General features: G+C 40.6%; 1 protein-coding gene across 2 annotated transcripts in view; it reads right to left on the reverse strand.

The window, feature by feature from the left end:
* Window positions 1-259: 259 nt before the first annotated feature.
* The window catches only part of xxylt1 (xyloside xylosyltransferase 1), a 30,349-nt gene continuing 10,973 nt past the window's right edge, over window positions 260-19,635 (reverse strand). For both annotated transcript variants that reach the window (XM_063495778.1, XM_063495777.1), the window contains 2 exons: window positions 13,994-14,126; window positions 260-3,926 (listed from right to left, as the gene is read on the reverse strand). In XM_063495778.1, coding sequence (XP_063351848.1) covers window positions 3,530-3,926; window positions 13,994-14,126 — 530 coding nt within the window. In that variant the 3' untranslated portion in view covers window positions 260-3,529. The remainder of the gene's footprint in view (window positions 3,927-13,993; window positions 14,127-19,635) is intronic.

Here is a 19,635-nt window from a genome sequence, read left to right on the forward strand (position 1 = left end):
TAACATCATTACATTCTTGCAAATATTCTGCCTATGGAGCTTTAACTGGGTGCGATGGCAAATTTGAGTGAAAGAAATGGGTCAGGCCTGGCTTGCAGCAGATAAACAAGAGCACAGACATGGACTGGTGTTATAACATAAGCGAGGTTGATCTGTTCACATATGCGTTTTTATACTTTACGTAAGTAAACGCATCCTCTTTTATTGAAGTGTTGGCAGCTTTACCTCCCACACGCACACAAACAATAAGGACAAAGAATGGTAATAACAGCAAGACATTTTATTTAGGAAAGAGAAACACAAGCAATGTAACAACATTTTAAAGATATGATAACTCTGCTGCTGTCACAGGAAGACTTTAAATGAAAAGGGCATGTAAAGCTTTCTCATTTGGTTCCGTCAAGACAAATTTGATCTTTAGACATTAGCATCATCTGCTGAGGGGTTATTAAAGTGAAAAATACAGACAGCTGTTACTTTGGTAAGTATAGTGTTAGTACATCAGTGCCATACACACCAGATTATTAACACTCTCCAAGATCTCAGTCAGATTAACCAGGGTGTAGTTGCTTGTCTGTCTAAGTTTTGTTGTCACTGCTTGAATGCATCTGCACAAACTAATGACTAATTAAAAGCCAACGAGAGGTCAAGGAGGCTCACAAACAGGGACAGACAGATGACGGATGCCTCACAATTGCATAAGTGCATTGGTCATTTAGCCAAATGAGCTAAAACGCTTTATACAAAGTCTGAGTGTTTGAAGGACACAACAGAAACAACACACATGGCAATGGATGCATGTAACACAGGAATAAGCACTCGACAATACCGATCGACTGACCAGTGACCCCGTCTGTTTCATGCATATTCAGCACATGGACAGAAGTGCAGACAAACAGTCGCATGCACACTCGCAGACACATGTTAATATGTCGTTACTGTGGAGGTTCTCCACTGTGAGTAAAGACACTAAAGCAAATAGGCAGGTGGAGAACCATGAAAGCGTTCACGTCACCATTTAAAAGAAGGGAACGTGGCTAAAGCTAAAGCTAGCCAGAGCTCAGAGCTAGCCACAAGCTTGGTGTGAGCCTCGGTATGAGCAAAGGACCAAAGCAGTTACAGGAAAGTTGTGGAGTTGAGTGAAAAATAAAAAAGGATCACTGTTCTGTTATTTGGTAAATTTATATGCAAAATGATCTAAGAAACTGACATTAGTTCTGTTTATATAAATAAAGCATTTTATTTTCAATTGTTTCAGTAACAGAAGGTCCTGTATCTCCAAACTGTAATTGTTGCATTAAAGAAAACTTAATTTTTCTATAATCTGTCAGGTGTAGTTCTTAGAGAGAAAATCAGAATTGGCAACAAACAAACAAAAACAACCTGGAATCAAAAATTGCAGTGAGTGAATCTCTAGACGATACACATATAACATTTTTTTAGATGATGACACAAATAGGTTTGTATGTGTTAGCAGAGTACCAACAAGAAACTGATATACAAGTTTTTAGATCACACACAAACCATCACATGGATATATTGTATGACACTTACAGTACAGCTGTTGGCAGGGGTCCATAAGACCAAGCTCTTCCACTGATTCTTCTCTTGAACGTATGGTTTCATCCTTCCCTTTAATAATCTATCCTTTCTGGTACATGACTGTACTTTAAAAAATTGTACATGCTTTCTGATAGATTATCAATATCAACCATTTTATGTCATTTTAAACACTGTAATGCACTGAAACTGATAGTGATGTACACTGATAGTGGCATAACAGCAATCCCAGTAAAACTAATGTAATCAACATGTAACCAGTAAAGTCACTGGCTCTGTTAGTAGTAAAACAGAAAAAGCTATAAGGTGTTGAGAACTGAAGACATTCTTTTTATAGTCTTATTCCACTGTTCGTTTTCTCCTTAGCAGCGTGCTTCAGTGCTACATAAAGCGATTAAGTTTCTGATTAATATTGAGTGTTGACATTTCTTTGAATCTGAGCAGGACTTCATTGAGCACAGCAAGAAAACTGAAAAGTGGGTCAGCGTCTGCAGTCACGCTTTTGGCCGCAACGCTCCTTCAGAAACGTGTGTCTGAATGAAGTGGGTCTGTTTGGCCTCGGCTACACTGCAAACACGGGGCACAAACAACAGCCTTCAGTGTCGTCAATGTTAATCGTTATCTCTCCGATCCCTGTGGCCAGCTCTCTGCTGTCTCCCCCCACCCACTCACTTCTGCTTTTCTACCTGTAAAGACGTGTTTGAAAAGAGCTGTGGCTGACCCACAAAGTCCACGAAGAGCGATCCCTCTGGTTGCAAGAAAGAAAAAATACAAGTAATTGACAGAGATTAGCCCTCACCTGCTACGGTGTGATGTAGGCTGAACTTGGGACACTGAAAACTCGACGTGTTGGAGAATGAAGCGAGCCGAGGTCGGTCTATGCATTTGCTTCACTGCATTAATATTTCAGCATCAGTTAGTGATTTGGGAGTTACTGCGTTAAATACTGTACACTACTTGGTGTACTTGATTCTCTTGTTTTTAATTTTGTTAAAAAACACATAAACTGAAACTGTATATATAAACAATAAACCTAAATCAAACTTCAACACTGCAATTTTTTCTCTCCACAGAAATAAAAGATGCTTCTCATGTGACATCATTATTGCACTGCTCAAGAGCTGTCTGCCATATTGGATGCAGTTGCTAGGGAAACATATATTCCCCAACGAGTTGGCAGCTGACTCCTGGAAGTTGCTGGCTCTTGCTGGGTGAACTCCGTTTCACAGAAGGAAATACACCAAAAACCTCAGAGTGATTGCTTTGGTTGCTCGCAGACTTCCACAGTTGCCCGTACTTACAGTATGCTGTCTGCAAACACTCGCTAACTACTAGAAGAGCTGCAGTAAAATCTGGAAAAGTGTGGCGCACCTTTCATGTTGTCACTGCAGCTCAGAGTAGCTGGCTGCTGTTTGTAGACAAATCCGTCAGTTCCACACAAACTACAGGCGGCCAGTATGCTAGCAGCCAAAGCAATTACAAGGTTCTTGCCAATCAGGAGAGGAATACAGTTTTCCCAAAGGTTCCCAGCCTGTGTGACTCGTGCTTTAGCAATTATTTTTCAAGCACTGTCATCAATCTTAAGCAACCACTCACAACTCCTTCACAGCTCCCTCACGACCGCTGGTTGCCATATGGTCACACACCAGTCTGTACGCCTGTGTGGCTGGGGTCTAAGTCACATCCAAACTAGCCAACAAGTTTATGCGTTTACGGAACATGAAGGAGTGGTAAAATCCTTCTGCAGTGACGGGCTCAAATCCCACATGGACCTGTATACATTACATCATAATGTCATGCGTGTAGTACCTGAAAAAAACAACCACCTGTTAATACACCACTCTGTACGACTGTAATGAAGAGCCGTTTTCACCCATAATAACCACCATGTTAAAACGACTTCCACAAACACCACATATTGTTTGTATTGTACAATGAAAACAGTTGTAGTATCAAGCCAGTGCAAATCTCAGTCGTCTGGTATAGGGGTATTGCAGTTCCCATGATAGATATAGACAGGTCCATCGCAGCGATAATACAACTGAAATATGTCTCCGTATCCGTGATCCCTCCACCAGGTGCACAGCTGCCGGTTCCAGCCACACGCCAAGGAGTAAAACAGTTCAGGATGCTCCATTCCGATCATGGTAAAGAAGTCTTGATCACCCAGGTGGCCTCTAAAGCGATACTGGTCTGCTAGTTTGGCCACATTGCTGGGCTCCAACAGCTTATTGTAAAGAGCCGAGGACCTCATAGCACCTAGGTCCAACAACATCACACCGCTGTTGAAGCCCGGGAGGCCGTCAGAAGGAGGTTCCCCGACTCTGGTCTGAGGGTTCTCCTTCCGGTACTGCCAGAAAGTGTGCCTGAGGAAAAAAGAAGAGGCGCCAGAATAAGGATCGGTCTGCATGTTGAAGTGCATTTGGGCAAAATGTGTGTAATAGTCAAAACACTTAAAAACAGAAGAGGTTGAATATGAATGTAGCATCCTCTGTATACCAGCTGAAGGGTTGGAGGTAAAGGAAAGTTGCCTTTTTTCAGACTGATGAATAAACTGATGACTTCATTTGAAGAAGAAACATAAGTAGTCATGACCTTTTGTTTCTTTCCCTCATGCATTTGTCAGGAAAACTATTGCTGTGGTTTAGGCATCCCTATCAAATTTAGGGAGATCAGGATTTTTATGCTGCTGCTTGTACCATTTTTATTTTTAGGGAGTGGGGGTGGGGATGAAGTGTTTGCTTCAAGAAAGTACAAAATGCTCCTTCTGTGTACTGACAGCTGGTGCAAAGATGTTTCGTGCCAACTGAAGACGAGGATGAATGGAAATGTGCTCTTACTTGCTTGCTTGTGCACACGTACACACAGATACAGCTTATTCTTAGTTTGGGCCACAGAGGAGGAAAGCTACAGTAGATGAAATAGTAACGCAGAAACAGAAAACAAAATTAACCACTCATTTAATTTCTGCTCTGCCGACTTTTTGGATAAATAAATGCATGTGGGCGGCAAAAAAATGAAAAAGAATAAATAAAAATCACACACAGTATGCATTTGTCTTTCTCTGTGTGTGTGCAGTTTGATCAAATCTTGTGGGAGCAGGAGATTCTGAGTCACACTTTTGTATTATTACTGACCTATATTCGGCAGCTGTAGCTTATCCTCACAGTTTTATAGAGTGTGGTGGTTAGTGACTGGGGACTTGGGGCCCCTGTGGAGTATTTATCATTTTAAAGACATTCACTGTGTCTACGTGCACTGAGATGCATCCAGAGTAAACATGGTCAAGTCAGGGAACATTTACTTTTCTGTTCTGCTGCTTTGACAGAAGTATGCACTGAGTAAAATACATTAAGAACAATAAATTGCATTTTCTTCAGCATCATGATGGCCGGTAATGTATGACTTCTATCATAATAGTTACAGACATGACAAATAAGGCAACAGGACACCGTCCTTTTTTGGACAAAAATGCATTCCAGAGTTTATGTGAACCTAATATTAGTCAAAATTTTCCTGTTCTTAGCTGTCAGCGAAGAACAAGAAACTGAGGGTAGACAGCAGGGTCAGAAGCTGGAAAACACCATGAAAGCATAGATCCATTCTGCATTGTGCTAACGATTCGGTGGTGGCGGCGTACGCATCTTTTGATGACTGCTTCCAGCAGAATAACGTGCCACATGTCACAAAACATCTCAAACTGGTTTCTTGAACGTGACAGTGAGTTCACTGCACTCAAATGACCTCTACAGTCACCAGATCTCAGTCCAGCAGGGTACCTTTGGGATGTGGTGGAACAGGAAATTCGCATCATGGACGTGTAGCCAACCAATCTGCAGCAACTGTGCGATACAATCATGTCAACGTGGGAGAAAAAAAAATCTCTGAGGAATATTTTTAAGCACCTTGTAGAATCTATGATACGCAATGTTAATGGAGTCTAACCAGGCACTGGCAAGGTATATTCCCAAGTTTAAAGAAAAGCCCTTTAAACTTTAATGAAACGTTTCGCTCTACGTTTGGAGAAGGTTAGAAAACTGAGCAAATAATAGAGAATGGATCTCCATGCTGTGACACAAAGACTTTCTCTGGCTTTGTACCAGCACACTCACACCACATTCACTCAAAGTGAGCAAATAAGCTCACTAGCTCAGATTAGGGCTCATACTCTGTCAGTTCACACCTCCGTCCTCTCCTGCCTTGAATTTTCACTGCCAACCTTTCAAATCAAGTGTCTCTCTCACTTGTGAAAGAATGAAAAGTAGTAGCTGGTGACAAGGGCAGTCTGTGCTGCCATCCCCTAAAAATGCATACTTCTGTTTCTTCAGAATATGAAACAGTCTGGTTTCTGATAAATGCAAAAAATGTGCTCACCGACAGGAGTCTGGGCTGCGCAAATGAAAAGTCCGGCCCTTTTCATCTGTAGTTCGGATGCACAAAAACACATTAAAATTCCAGGATGGATGCAAAAGAGACGCTTTAATAGAAGACATGATAAAGAGCTTAAATTTAGAATAGAGTCATTAAAAAGCATGATTAAAGTCATTTAACACCGTCACGTTAAACAAGGTTTGGCGATTCTGTTGACTGAATGAAGGCATCATGGTAGACACGCTGTTCTTGATGATGATGCTGACCGCCAGATGCAAAATCTAATTTTATTAAGATCAATGACAAAGTGTCTCAGTGTCCGTGCTACATTAGTCATTATTTCATATTAAGCATTCGGTATCATCTTACAGCAAAAAGGGGAAACATGTGGGATGCATCACACAATGGAGCCTCAAAACACAAAGCTTAAAGAGAGCAATTTCCTCGCTGCTCATTGTGTGCGCCTGTGGCTGTGACACTTATGTAAGTATGTCTCTGGGGTTTTAAAACATTACAAAGACAGCTGCAAGGGAAGAGACACGGGGCATTTCTTCCAATAATGAACTTTTCAGGGGCAGGATGTGCTCTCAGTGTGGCTGGTGGGAGGATGCATTCTCCTGCATAATGCTCGGTCCATTAGCACCAAAACGCAGTGTGAGCTGAGAGCCCTCTCTCTGCTCGGCACAGGAAAAGAGGATGTGCACTCTGCCTCGCTAATAGCAAGTCTCAAAAATTTAAATATTATCAAGTCCATTAGCTAGAGGCCAATTAACAGGGCAGCATGCAGGGATAACAAACAGATAACCGATAGGCTTCTCCAATGTTCACTCAGTCTGGGTTAAATGTAATTAAATAAAAGGCTTCTTTCTTTTGGGGTGCAGAGTCAGTGCTACTTATTTAATTTGGATCATGCATCCTGACATTACACTCGTCATGACCTGTCGCTGCAATTGGAACAAAAACAAATCCTCAAAACAAAAAAAGAGAAAGAAAAACAATAAAAACTTGATTCTCTGTATTTTCTATTGATCTCAGTCAGTGGCTACAGCAATATCCTCCAGAATTTCAGTGACGCAAAAGCTAACCGCTGTCAACACTTTCAAATTTCCTTTAAAAAGGAAAGAGGAGAAAAATCAATTGCAGCTCGGGGAATGTGCTTTTAACCCCTACAAACTGCAAGACCAAATATGCCAGTAGAGCAGTGGTTCCCAAATTTTTTTGCTAGGCCCCCCTTTGTTTTACAAGAAAAATGTTCGCAGCTGTTTCTATATGCAACGTCAAAGGTATGTGCCTTTTTCACGTCACACTGTGCGCCACGTTATTGTTTACATGAGATGAATTGCAGAATGGCAGATATTCAGATTAACAGTATTTTGTCTCTATCTTCAGGTTTTACACGCTTACATATACACACGCAGTTACTGTCCCTCTATTTAGAAAGGCAGAGGCATCACGGTGTAATTATTTTACGTGTAGTTGTTTTTTTCCTGTGTAATAATATTCAACATCGCTATCAATACATTTTTCAAAAAATGCCTCTCTGTGGAAATTGGTTTAAAAACATAAACAGCTGTGGGATACTGTTTGTCCGTGATTTGAACCGGGGGAACAAATTGTGGCAGGGTCAGCCTGAAATTATTTGTATCCCACTGTAACTTTACTGTATAAAGAGCTAACATCTCCAAAATGTCAGGAGTAGTTAGTCATTATGAGAAGTGTTTGTGAACTAAAAATCAAGAATGTGGGATACTGTTTGTCCGTGATTTGGAGAGCCCAGCGCGTGCTCCCAAGGAAGGGAAAACCACTTATGCAGGGGAGACCTACCTCGGCACCTGTGCAGGTGAAACCAAACGGAAGATATGCTTCACCATATTTTCTAGTCTTTGGCTTAGAATGAAGTTGGTTTGGAAACATATTCAGCTATCCTTCATCTCATGCTTTGCGTTTGTGTGGGAGCCCCTTCAAAAACCTGTCCATTATGCTAGCAGTGTCCAAGCGTTGTTTTTTGTTTTTTTTCCTCCTTTTCATACCGCGCCCCCCCCTGCAATGGCTCTGCGCCCCCCCCTAGGGGGCGGGCCCCACACTTTGGGAAGGTCTGCAGTAGAGTGAGTGAGTCACATGTCAGTGCAGAGACAGACACTGAGCTTAATGTGGAAAAACTTAAGTTGATATACGATTTCTTGGTATTCTGCTGCTGAATAAGCCTGTCCAGGCCCACAGGAGGACATTAGTGGGGATTCCCAGTGTTGGTAAACCACTGGGAAGAACAGACACCAGATTTACTGATTAGCATGCACACACAAACACTGCTTTTCCACTGATGGCACTTGTCCACCACACATGACAAGCAAGCATCAATCAAATCATGAGAGCAAACAAAGCATTACAAACTGCATATAAATGTGGCTGTAGAAACGCATTCACTACAGAGGAATTTAACTTTGGTTGGCGTGAGTTATTAGGGGTTAGTCATAAGATTAATGCACAGGCATTGCAGAGAAGACGATATTAATATCACACTTGTCACCTTCAATATCACGTGCACTTGAAATCTTAATCTATAACTTCACGTTGACAAGATTTCCTGTACTTTATCATACACAAGCACTCTGTGTACGATGTGTAAGCTATGTCTAAAGAAAAGCCTGAGAAATTGCTGGTAAAAATTCAGTGAAGAAAAGGGTTTAAAAATAGTGCAAAGAAAGCAAACTTGTGACTTGTTATCCTTATTTGGCTTCTTTCTAAAATTAAACACTTTCCGATTAATTGTTTTATTAGCACACAGTCTTCAAGAGCCCACAGGAAACCACCTGCCCGTGTTTGTACCAGTATAGCAGCTGCTCCTGCATGAAACTTCCCACCTGGACTTGGCTCATTGAGTCTCACTATCTCACACACACAGACATCGACACACAAACACACAAGCACACACACACACACACAGTGACGTCCTGTTTTGATGCTGCGCCGGGGTGGAAAACAGTGAAGTAGTCTAAACGGACCTGGTGTGCTTGTTTTATTATCTTGGAGAAAACTGGAAAAAAATCAGCTGAGGAACAAAGAGCCTGAAAATCGGGGCCCTTGTTTACCTGTGTATTCACTCTCTCTCTCTCACACACACACACACACACACACACACACACACACACACACACACACACACACACACACACACACACACACAAAGCACTAAGTTAAATCAATGACTAAATGACTAAATCAGTGTACAGAGCTTGATGTGAATCTTCACAGAAATATAATTACCCTTTGCAGAAACACAGACCTCAACAACTATGATTGGTCAGTTTGACAGTAATATGCAGTAGTGCAGCAGCAGTGATTAGCACAAGGCTTGTACCTTTCTGAAACAAAGTAATTATAGGCTTGCTTTCTCATTATGCTATGCAACAGCTAGTATTTCGTCAATGTATCCATGCATTTGTCAGGTTTTCCTATCACTGTGTATACACTGAAGTCTTCTCTCCTTCATATGTTCCACTAAAAGTAACCATTTTTTAAGATTTGTTAGCGTGCAGCTCAGTTTCACTTCTGAGGATGCAGACACCAGTGAGTACGTTAAATACTGGCAACCCCTCATAAGTATGGCAATGCAGCTACCCATCACCCTCCTAGCAGACACACTTACTATGTTGGTTTGTTCTCAAGTTATTGCATTCACAACAGTTTCAGAAAACTTACTCTGACCTTGAGGTCGAGGTCACTGAGATTCAAACTCATCCAAGGTTTTGAATAGATGCACCTATGAGCCTTTCATTCATAAAGTTCATAAATGCAACGGTAAGAAAGCCAATAAAAGAATGCTGAAAAGACTGAGAGAACCTGACCAGACATCAGTTACCACATCTGCTTATTTTAACGCCCTTCTATGTTAATAAAATATAATGAGCATTTAAGGCAGTTTTTTTTAAACATGTTTGCAGAGCCGAGGATGACGGGAGGAAAGAGATTCAATCTGGAGTGCCACATCGGAGCGCTGGATCCTCATGTCCAAGAGGATTTAATAAATTTCCACTGCCTAACGAGGGCACTCAGAGTTTTGTACTGTATGAATCAAACTGGTCTGTTGCTGGATTCTGAGTCTGAGTGATGAACAGTTTGTTTACTCCTGGCAGTTCTGACAGAGAGACAGGAGATAAATATGAATTGCAGGACGAGAGCACTTCTTAACAGGTGACTCATCGTGGTTCCTGCCAAATCCTCAATTATTATTCTGGCATGAGAGACTCAAAATAACATTTTCACCATAGTGGTCATAACTTGGCCTTCTAAGTCTGACCTCATAGTTATGCCACTTGCAGAATCTCATTTTAAGCCAGTTATAAATCTGACTTATAAATCGGAGCAAGTGTAAAGCCACAATCTAGGACATTCCTCTATCAGCAGGTTTGACAACACAGCTTGTAACACTGACATCATCTCATAAACTTTACAACAAACCAGATTTTAGATCAGACAGAGTATTTAGGGACAGTCCGCCAGACTCCTAAACCATTTGACTAACTTAGCAAAGGCCTGTTACCACATGTAAAACCCTTTCCACCTTAAAAACTCTCCAAAAATTTCCATCTGAATTTCTGTATACTGGTGCTTTCAAAAGGACCCCTGCTGGTTTGACTGATTGTTTTATTCCCAGTGAAAAACGCTTCTTTTTCCTTCTCCAAAGATTTTTTTTTTTCTTGTATTTGTTTTTTAAATCGTTTTCTGAATCTTCGCTGTGAAGTGACAACAATTATTTATGAACTGTGTTATTTATTTTCAGTTCACCTGCTGTTTCTTGTGTATCTCATTGGACTGTCAATCAGTGGGTTTAATTTTCAGATTTCAGTGTTGGTGAATTTGTCTTTTCTTCATAGTTGGAGAAAAGACAAATGACAGATTAGTACCAAGCCTTGCTGAATGGCAAAACATGCTTCTAGAAACAAATCTATTAACGTGAACCTTTAAATCGAGGTATAGTTAAGACCTGGGTAGCCGGTCTGATTGGTTCAGCTGAGGTAAAGTCCAATACACTCTTAATAAATACCAGTTATGCAACGAGTGCTCGAGGTTCAAGTTTCATTTCCAAGTCCAGATGACAATATGAAAATAATAAACTAGCAACACTACTTGGAAACGATGCAAATAAGTTAAGCGCATTAGGATGATGTTGGCACGACAGAGGTGAAATATGAGTCTCTGCAGATATGAGAGCCTCATTTTACCACAGAAACAAAGCATTTCCCCTTAAACTGTGTTTGTCTCCAGTAAATGAAGTTCTTCCATATCTGCCAAACACATAACAGAGACGTCTTTTTTCCAAAACCCTGAAAAGGATGCAGTTTCCTAAATCAAATTCACCTGGTAAATTAATTTCAGATTCTGCAGGAATTTCGCCTCATGTCGATATTTCACAATCCAGCGTTTCATTTCACATGAAAATCCTGAAACTACAATCAGAAAGGATGCTTAAGTTCCTGTTAAAGGCTGCATTACAACTTTTTCATTTCTGCTTGTATCTGAGAAAGACACACAGTGTTTAGGTTCCTGTGAATCAGTCTGGACACCAGACTTCTGATGTTCCTTCTCACTTAGCAACTGTGAGAGACACCAACTGTGAGCATGCATGTGAGGCACAAAAAGGCTGAAATCCATCTGGGGTCAACAAGAGCGACTGAGATTTGTACAGCGTTTCAACCTGTTATTAATATTTCATTAAAAATGTGGTACTGGTGACCAAAACACATATAAAACAGACATTGATATGTATCCATATGTGTCCACATCTCCTCAGATCTGACATGGTCTGCCCACATTCAGGTCCAGTCCGAAAAGACCAGGCAGCGCCTGTACCACCTCCGACAACTGAGGAAGTTCGGGGTCTCGCCAGTGATCCTCAGGACTTTCTATGCAGGCACTGTGGAGAGCATTCTCACACAGAACATCTCATCCTGGTTTGGGAACAGCTGTGTTCAGGATCAAAAAGCTCTTCAGAGAGTGATCCGTATGGGAGAACGCTGCTGCAGGACCGCTCTCCCCTCCCTTCAGGACATCTACACCAGGAGATGCTGGACTAGAGCAGCTCAGATATTGAAGGACCCGTCCCATCCCGGCAACAATCTGTTCCAACTTCTGCAATCAGGCAGAAGGCTCTGCACCATCCAGGCAAGAACAGAGAGACTCAAGAGGAGCTTTTACCCCCCAGCCACCTGGGTCCTAAACCAGAACATGCGCACCCCCCCCGGCATCCATAAGTGACTGAGACGGGATCTTACTCCTAACAAATCCCAGCCTGACTCTTCTAGACACTTTAACACCCACTTGCACAATGTACATTTTCAGATTTTCACTTTAAATTTTCCAGATTGTCTATTTTATTTAATTCATTTAATGTACATAATTCACTTACTCGCTGCATATAATGTCCCCCTGTATATATTCACTAAATGTATCTAATGTTCTCTGTTGTACTTGTATAACTATTCATGTGACAAATAAAGAATCTTGAATTTGAGTTAAGTAGTGAAGCCTTAGTCACTCACAGTAGCACTTGGCATGTGCGGTCACCACTACTGATGAACAATCATGATTTTTCATGACTATGGCATCAATTTTTAAAATCCCACATTGCCTCATTCTCAAATTATCACTTTCACAAGATTTATGATTTATCTAACAAAAAATGCAGAAGCTAATTATTCACTAGTTTGTAGAACTACGATTAGTAGCAATAACTGGAAGCAGTCGCTTTCTGTATGACTTTATCAGTGTCTCACATTGTTGTTGAAGAGTTTTGGTCCACTCCTCTTGACGGTGCCATTTCAGTTCATTGAGGTTTACCTGCATTCGTTTATGCGTTGCTCTCTTTTGGTCCCAACACAATATTTCAGCCAGGTTCAACTTAACATGAAATAAAAAAATAAAAAAATAATAAAATAGTTTGGAACATTCCTATGCATCTCTGGGTTTTTGTCACAGCCGTGTGGCCTGGTTTGTGACAAGCGGGGGGTCGCCCAGGATTTGAACCCGGGACCTCTCACAGTCTCATCTATCCAAACGACATTATTCCAGATGTCTTGTGGTTCATTTAGATGCAGCTTTGCAAACCTACGTTGTGCTGCCGTGTTGTTTTTAGAAAGAAGAAGCTTTCTTTTTGCAACCCATCCAAACAAGCCACACTTTCTTTTCTATTTGTACTGTCATGAACATAAAGCATCATCTAACATGTTGAATGAGGCCTGTAGAGTCTGAGATGCAGCTCTGGGATTTTTGCAGTTTCATGAGCATTGCGTGGTCTCACCTCGGGGTGAATTTGCTGGCACGTCCACTCCTGGGAAGGAGTGTTAAATGCTTTTGAATGCTTGTGAATAGTCATTCTCGCTGTAGAATAATGGACGAATTGTTTGGAATTGGCCTTATGACCCTTCCAAGATAGATGAGCAGCAACAATTGCTTCTCTAACATCACTGCTGACGTCTTTCCTTACTGGCACTGTGTTAAAGACACACCTGAACGCTCCAGACCAGAAAACTGACAAAACTTCTCAATTAATCAAGTGCACTTAGCCGTTTATGACCTTCTTATATGCTCTTTGTTAAATACATATTGACACAATATAGTATATGCTGTGTGTCACTGTTAATCTGAGGTTGTAGTTATGACATTTTTAGACCTGCTAGGACCAGATGAATTTCTTTATTACATCCAGACATATAAAACCTTTGAATTGAAAGAGGGTGTAATTTTTTTTTGTCAGACTGACACCTGAATTTTACTTTGGCACAATTTAAAAACAAAGTGAGGGCGCTTTCTCGCCAAAAGTCTAAGCCCAGCAGTCGAGTCTTTCCTCATGACAGATGGTAGCCTTTGATCTAGCCTGAGCCGGAAATTATACTGACGTATTGAGCGAACACTTGAAAGCAAGAGCGCCGAAGTTAAAAGCAGAGAGTCTCACTTTTATTCATGAGCATGTCAAGATGCAGTAGACTGGTGTCAGTCTGAAGCTTCCAACAACTGGCAGGTTCAGATTTCCCTAGTAGGTGCTCTGTAGGTCTGCACTGCTTACCTGTATACTGGCTGCATCTCTCTGGTGATCCCTATAACTGCTCCTGGAGGAAACTGGTGAAACTCCTGAAAAAGGTCCCTGATGTTGGTCCTGTACTTCAGGTCCAAGTCAAGCTGCACTATGCGCGTCAGACCTGAAATGGAAACACAGAGGACAAATGCAAAGACTAAGTTGAACAGATAATGGAAATAAATTGTCTATTTTAAAAATGATCCCAAGAAAATGTACTTCTGAGTAAAATCTCACTGAAGGATCCATTTCCGTGACCACTAGCACATCATTCAGCTTGGATAACAACATTTAGTGAGAGAACTGACCCTTCCAGGAATACCGAGTTAGAGGAAATAAGAGCAGACACTGACAGAGGTTTTGCTCCGAGGTGGCTCGTTTGGCCTCTCTCTGTGCAATGTTAGCACTGACCTAGAAATGAGAAACATGCACGAGAAGAAAATGTGGAGAGGAATATGACGAAACGTGAACACAGTGGCATAGCATGCAGAGTAAATGCTTAACACTGCACCTTGTGGTCTGGGAAAGAGCCTGTAATAACAGTAACCAGGATATTCGAGCCCTCATCAGTTCATTGTTTCAGCTTCCTATATTATTCTGGTTGGCATAGTGATGAAAGGATGGGAAATACTCAGGAATGAGGCACTGTGGTCACAACATTATTATGAACTGATGAAAACTTAGACTTATGTCAATTTCGGATGTAAAGTCAACGATGAACACCTACAGGCTGTCGAGTTAACAACATCTAAAGCCGATGGACTGAAAAGATGATCTTTCTGAGATCCAGGACACTTCAGAACATACTTTCGTCTCGTTTTTAAATGTCTGGTGATTGCTCCTCAGTCTTACTAATGCGGTCGTACAATGAAAGACAGTGACCTTATTTATTTAATGTTGCCTAAGTCACTAGAAAAACTCAGCTAGGTCACACATAAACATATTTAAGTGCTTCTGTCTGTTAAAACAAGTGACGTGAAAAGACGATGGCTCAGCAGTGCGGCAGCAACCTGTTTTCTGTGCTCTCCAAACACGGAAGCTGCACATCACAATGCCCGAATGTGCTGTGGCAACACAGAGGGGCTAGGAAGCGTAATCTCTGCGTGGTCAGCGCTGTTTGTTTGTACTAACATGGCTTAACAAGCGTGAGTGTAACAGGAAGAGGGCCTTCAGTTCCTACATCATTATAATGTGGTGGGTTTGATGTTGGACCAATAACTCAACACAAAGTCCTCTGAAGGTGAAAGTGGAGCTGCATGTTTTCAAATCAACATTTATCCTTTTACATTTTTGAGTAATGATAACACAAAGAACCCTGTTGCAGCTCCTACATTGCTATACGTCTTTATATTATTATCTTATATTATTATCTAGAGCAGGGCGATAAGACCAAAAATATTTATCACGATATACATTTGAAAATTTGCGATAACGATATAACTGACGACCTAATTGACACTAGACAAAATACTTTACAACTCCACAACTTTATTAGTGCAAAACAAAAAAAACCCCATCAATGTATTTTCACTTAAACAAGCAGCTGTTTTTTATGTGCATTAAAGTTATATAAAAATTGAACAGTGCAAATGCAAATTCCTTGCTGACAGTTTAACCAAAAGGCATTTCCAGTGGAAACTGGCCGACATATCCTCAGCATAACCATGTATAATATCCACAAAACTTAAAAAGAGGTTATACACACACAATACGGTAATATTATGTTGAAGCACAGTACGTATCACTCCACGAGGCTCCTGCCTACGATAGCCGTAATGCTCCGACAATCCATCAAGCGGTGCGACTTCGTAGCTTAGCAAAGTCGTACTAAAACATTTGACAGATTTTCGAGCGCCGTGTACCACATAAAATCGTTTCGAGGTCAGTAAACACAACCAGAATTCATACATAAGGCACACGGGATTATAAGGGGCACTGTCGATTTTCAGAAAAATCAAAGGATTAATTTTAAGTTTGCCGTATTTTCCAAAAAAACACGGTAATAACGATGGCCCGCTAGCATGCTCTACCAAAAATAGTGCTTTGTTGTGTATCTGACGGACGAAAGCTAAACCAGTTCCACACCACTGAAGTTGCAGCATTTTTACAAACCAATTCTGGTTCATCTGTTTCATTCAACGATCCGCTTTCGCCCTTCTCATTCTCCGTCGCCGCCATGCTTTTTCCGCCATGTGCTAATGAAAACAAAGGCACTGCGCATGTGCGTTTTCCCATATTCTATCGCGATATTTCATTTTCTTATCGTTGCCCAACATTATACCGGTATTACCGTGAAAGGTATGATATGGCCCAGCCCTATTATTATCTTTAATTATTTATAATTATTTCATCCTGCTTTTAATTAAGCAAACTATGTTCTTGTGCTGATTTGTAATTCCTTTTTTCCTCCCCTAATTGTCGTAGTGATTGTTGTCCTCACTTAAGTCAACATCTGTTGTGTTTAAATGTGCTACACAAATAAACTTGACATGACTTCTTTTCTTTTTCCCTACATCTAAACCTAAATGTATGGTTTATCCAACCAACATGGATTAAGTCCATGTTGGTCCCAATGGCAGCTCTTGGGAAATAAAGAAACAGATCAAACTTTACTCATCTCATTCTTCTTGCTTCCTCCACTTCCGTACCATTGATTCATTAATGCTCAGATATTTGAAGTTTACACAGCTACATTGTCGCCTGAAAATATGCTAAAAGTTTATTTTGCGACCCAGAAAGAGTAATAAGAGTAATATTAAAACTAAGTAGCTGCCGCCATTGTTGGAGGCTGGACTTGGCTAGGCCGCGCTATGAATTTTGGGATATGGTTTTTCATTTTTGTTGTCCGGGTGGAAAATCAGGAGAAATTTTGGGAGAATGGTGGCTCCGGGAGATTTTCGCGAGGGGCACTGAAATTCGGGATTCTCCTGGAAAAATCAAGAGGGTTGGCATGTATGTGTAGCACATCATTATATACCAGCTAGTCCAACTTCAGTAACCCTACAAACGTCACTGCTGTTTAGTTTCCTGTCTTCATTTATGTTGGAAGTGATAGCAGAGCTGTACGTTTGAATTTTTTCAGTTCTCTCAGTCAGAACATGCTATATCATGTTTAGGTGGAAACTAGCGAGCTAACTTCCTGCTAACTTCTAACACCGTTAAATTTAATAAATTCTGTTTTCATGGATGCCTGGATGTTAAACTTAATTGTTACACCTGGTAAAGCAGCAACGCTGATCATTTTATTAAAGATGAAAGAATTTAGACAGTTTTTAACTCTCAGTGATGCTGCAGTGTTCGTTTGTTTTTGGGACCTGAACCGACGGAGTTTAGGACCCAGATGACTCCGCAAGGCTCCTGACTACAATAGCCGTAATGCTCCGACAATCCATCGTGGTGCGGCTTCGTAGCTTACCAAAGTCGTACTAAAACATTTTTGACAGATTTTTGAGCGCCGTGTACCACATAAAATCGGTTCGAGGTCAGTGAGCACAACCAGAATTCATACACAAGGCGCACTGTCGATTTTGGAGAAAATTACAGGATTTTAAGTTCACCTTATAGCCCGAAAAATAGGGTACTTCAAGTTTGAAAGTGGTCAGTGTACACATAAGTCAAACTTCAATGAAACTTTTATGTGCATTTCCTTAGTTTGATTTAGAGATGAGCACGAGATTTGTTTCAATTTTTGTTGAAAACCTCTCTTAATTATTAAATTAATTAATTTCTTAAACTTGTATGTACTAATCTCCAAGCAGACTGAAGGCATCTTTAACGGTATCTTTATATCTAAGATATGAAACATATAAAATTAAACACACTCATATAGAAAGAGTAGGAAACTTCTACATTGTTCGTTTATTTCAATTTAATTTTCTCTACATATATAATCTTTTGAAAAGAATCCGTCCCTGTGTGATCAAAATACAAAACTCTTTTTTCCCCCCAAACAGTTAAACAAAAAAATATTGTTATGTGGAAAATATGTGAGTTGAGGTCAATCTGGGCCAGGTGCGTGGGTGCTGCTTTTACTTATTTACTGCAGGAATAATGTCATTAGTGTGGCTTAGAGCCTGCCTGAGGCTCTGGTCAGATCTGGTCAAACTCAGGCATGGCAACAAAACAACAGAGACACTGTTACCTAACACGATATATATTTATTTATTTTTAAAGTAAGAAAGCGGGTCAACCTCATTAAGCTGTAATAATAGCCTTGATGTGAGTCTATTCGTATGAGACGCTGTTTTCTGCTTTTACCAAGATTCACTAGAAAATGCCACCAAAAGTACGTTTCCTGATTCAATATAAACGGTTTACTCCAAACAACGAGGTCCTACAGTCACAAACAGTAAAAATAAAATGTCAAAACAGGACAACAGAAAGCAACTGTACTGCATTCACAAACTTCATTAAGTCTAAGTGACAGTATTTTAGGCTTGCAAACGGCAAAACTGTAGACTTGAAACAAATTCCTGAATGTTACTCTCTGCCAGTATGATGCTAATAAGGTTAACATGTTAGCTAGATTGATGAACTCAAACCTTAACCCGTGCTGAGGATACTCAAGTCAGTTACTTGAACACAAACTGTAAACAGAGTTTCTGGTGTTGTTCAGTGTGATAATATAACCAGCTAGGCTCCACCTGTGTTCAATTAAGAGGCCTTCAAGACACCAAACACTTCACTGAAATTGAGCAGCATTATTACAAATCAGAAAACCTGCACACATTAAAATGTGTGACTTCACTGGCAGGTAGGTATACAGACAAAACCTTAACCCTACCTTAACCCTACTAAAACTGTCATCGATATGTGTGACCCTGTGTCAGGTCTTTGCTAGATTTTTTCCCGTTTCTTAATGACATGACTTTCAGATACTGTTCATCTGGTGTAGGTCGTTTTTCGGGTTTGCCGCTTCTTTTATTCTCCACTTGTCCAGTTTCCTCAAATTTTTTAAGGACACATTGTACAACACGCTGAGATATGCCAGGTTTTTGGCTGAGAGCTCGTTGGGAGTTACCTTGTTGGTGCAAAAATACCAGTTTAAGCCTGTCAAACTGTGTTATCGTTTTCAATTGTTATAGATTCAACTAAAGAAATGGGGAGGAAAAGATGTGTTCTTGCAATAGGCTGCTGCCTAAAATAAAGAAAAACTGGAAAACCATCTCTCAAGACCACTTGAAAAAAATTACATCTGGCATCTTGGAAGCAAAATATAAGCAAATGAGAGAGGTGGCTCAAAATCGCGGTTTTCAACAAAACCGCTGCTTCTTCCGGGGATTCAGATATCATCTTTGTCACTTTTTCAAAGCGGTTCGCACATTATCAGTGTCACTTTAACCCTGTGTGGAAAACAAAAGACGAGGTCGTAGCAGAGACTCAAGTAGCAGCACGTTTACCTCTCGAGGGGACACAAAAGCACGTAACACCTTTCCCCTAAACAGAACAAGTGTTTAGGAACCTTGTCATTAATTAACAGCTTTCCATTGTGCAATTTTATTTCTCGCCTATTCTCAAAGGACAGAGAATACATAGATCTGCTTTCAAGACATTTAATGACCTGCACGCTACACTTACAGAATAGAATAGAATAGAATAATCCTTTAATTGTCCCACAAGGGGAAATTTGGGAG

The sequence above is a fragment of the Pelmatolapia mariae genome, linkage group LG15, assembly GCF_036321145.2.
Source record: "Pelmatolapia mariae isolate MD_Pm_ZW linkage group LG15, Pm_UMD_F_2, whole genome shotgun sequence".
Taxonomy (NCBI): domain Eukaryota; kingdom Metazoa; phylum Chordata; class Actinopteri; order Cichliformes; family Cichlidae; genus Pelmatolapia; species Pelmatolapia mariae.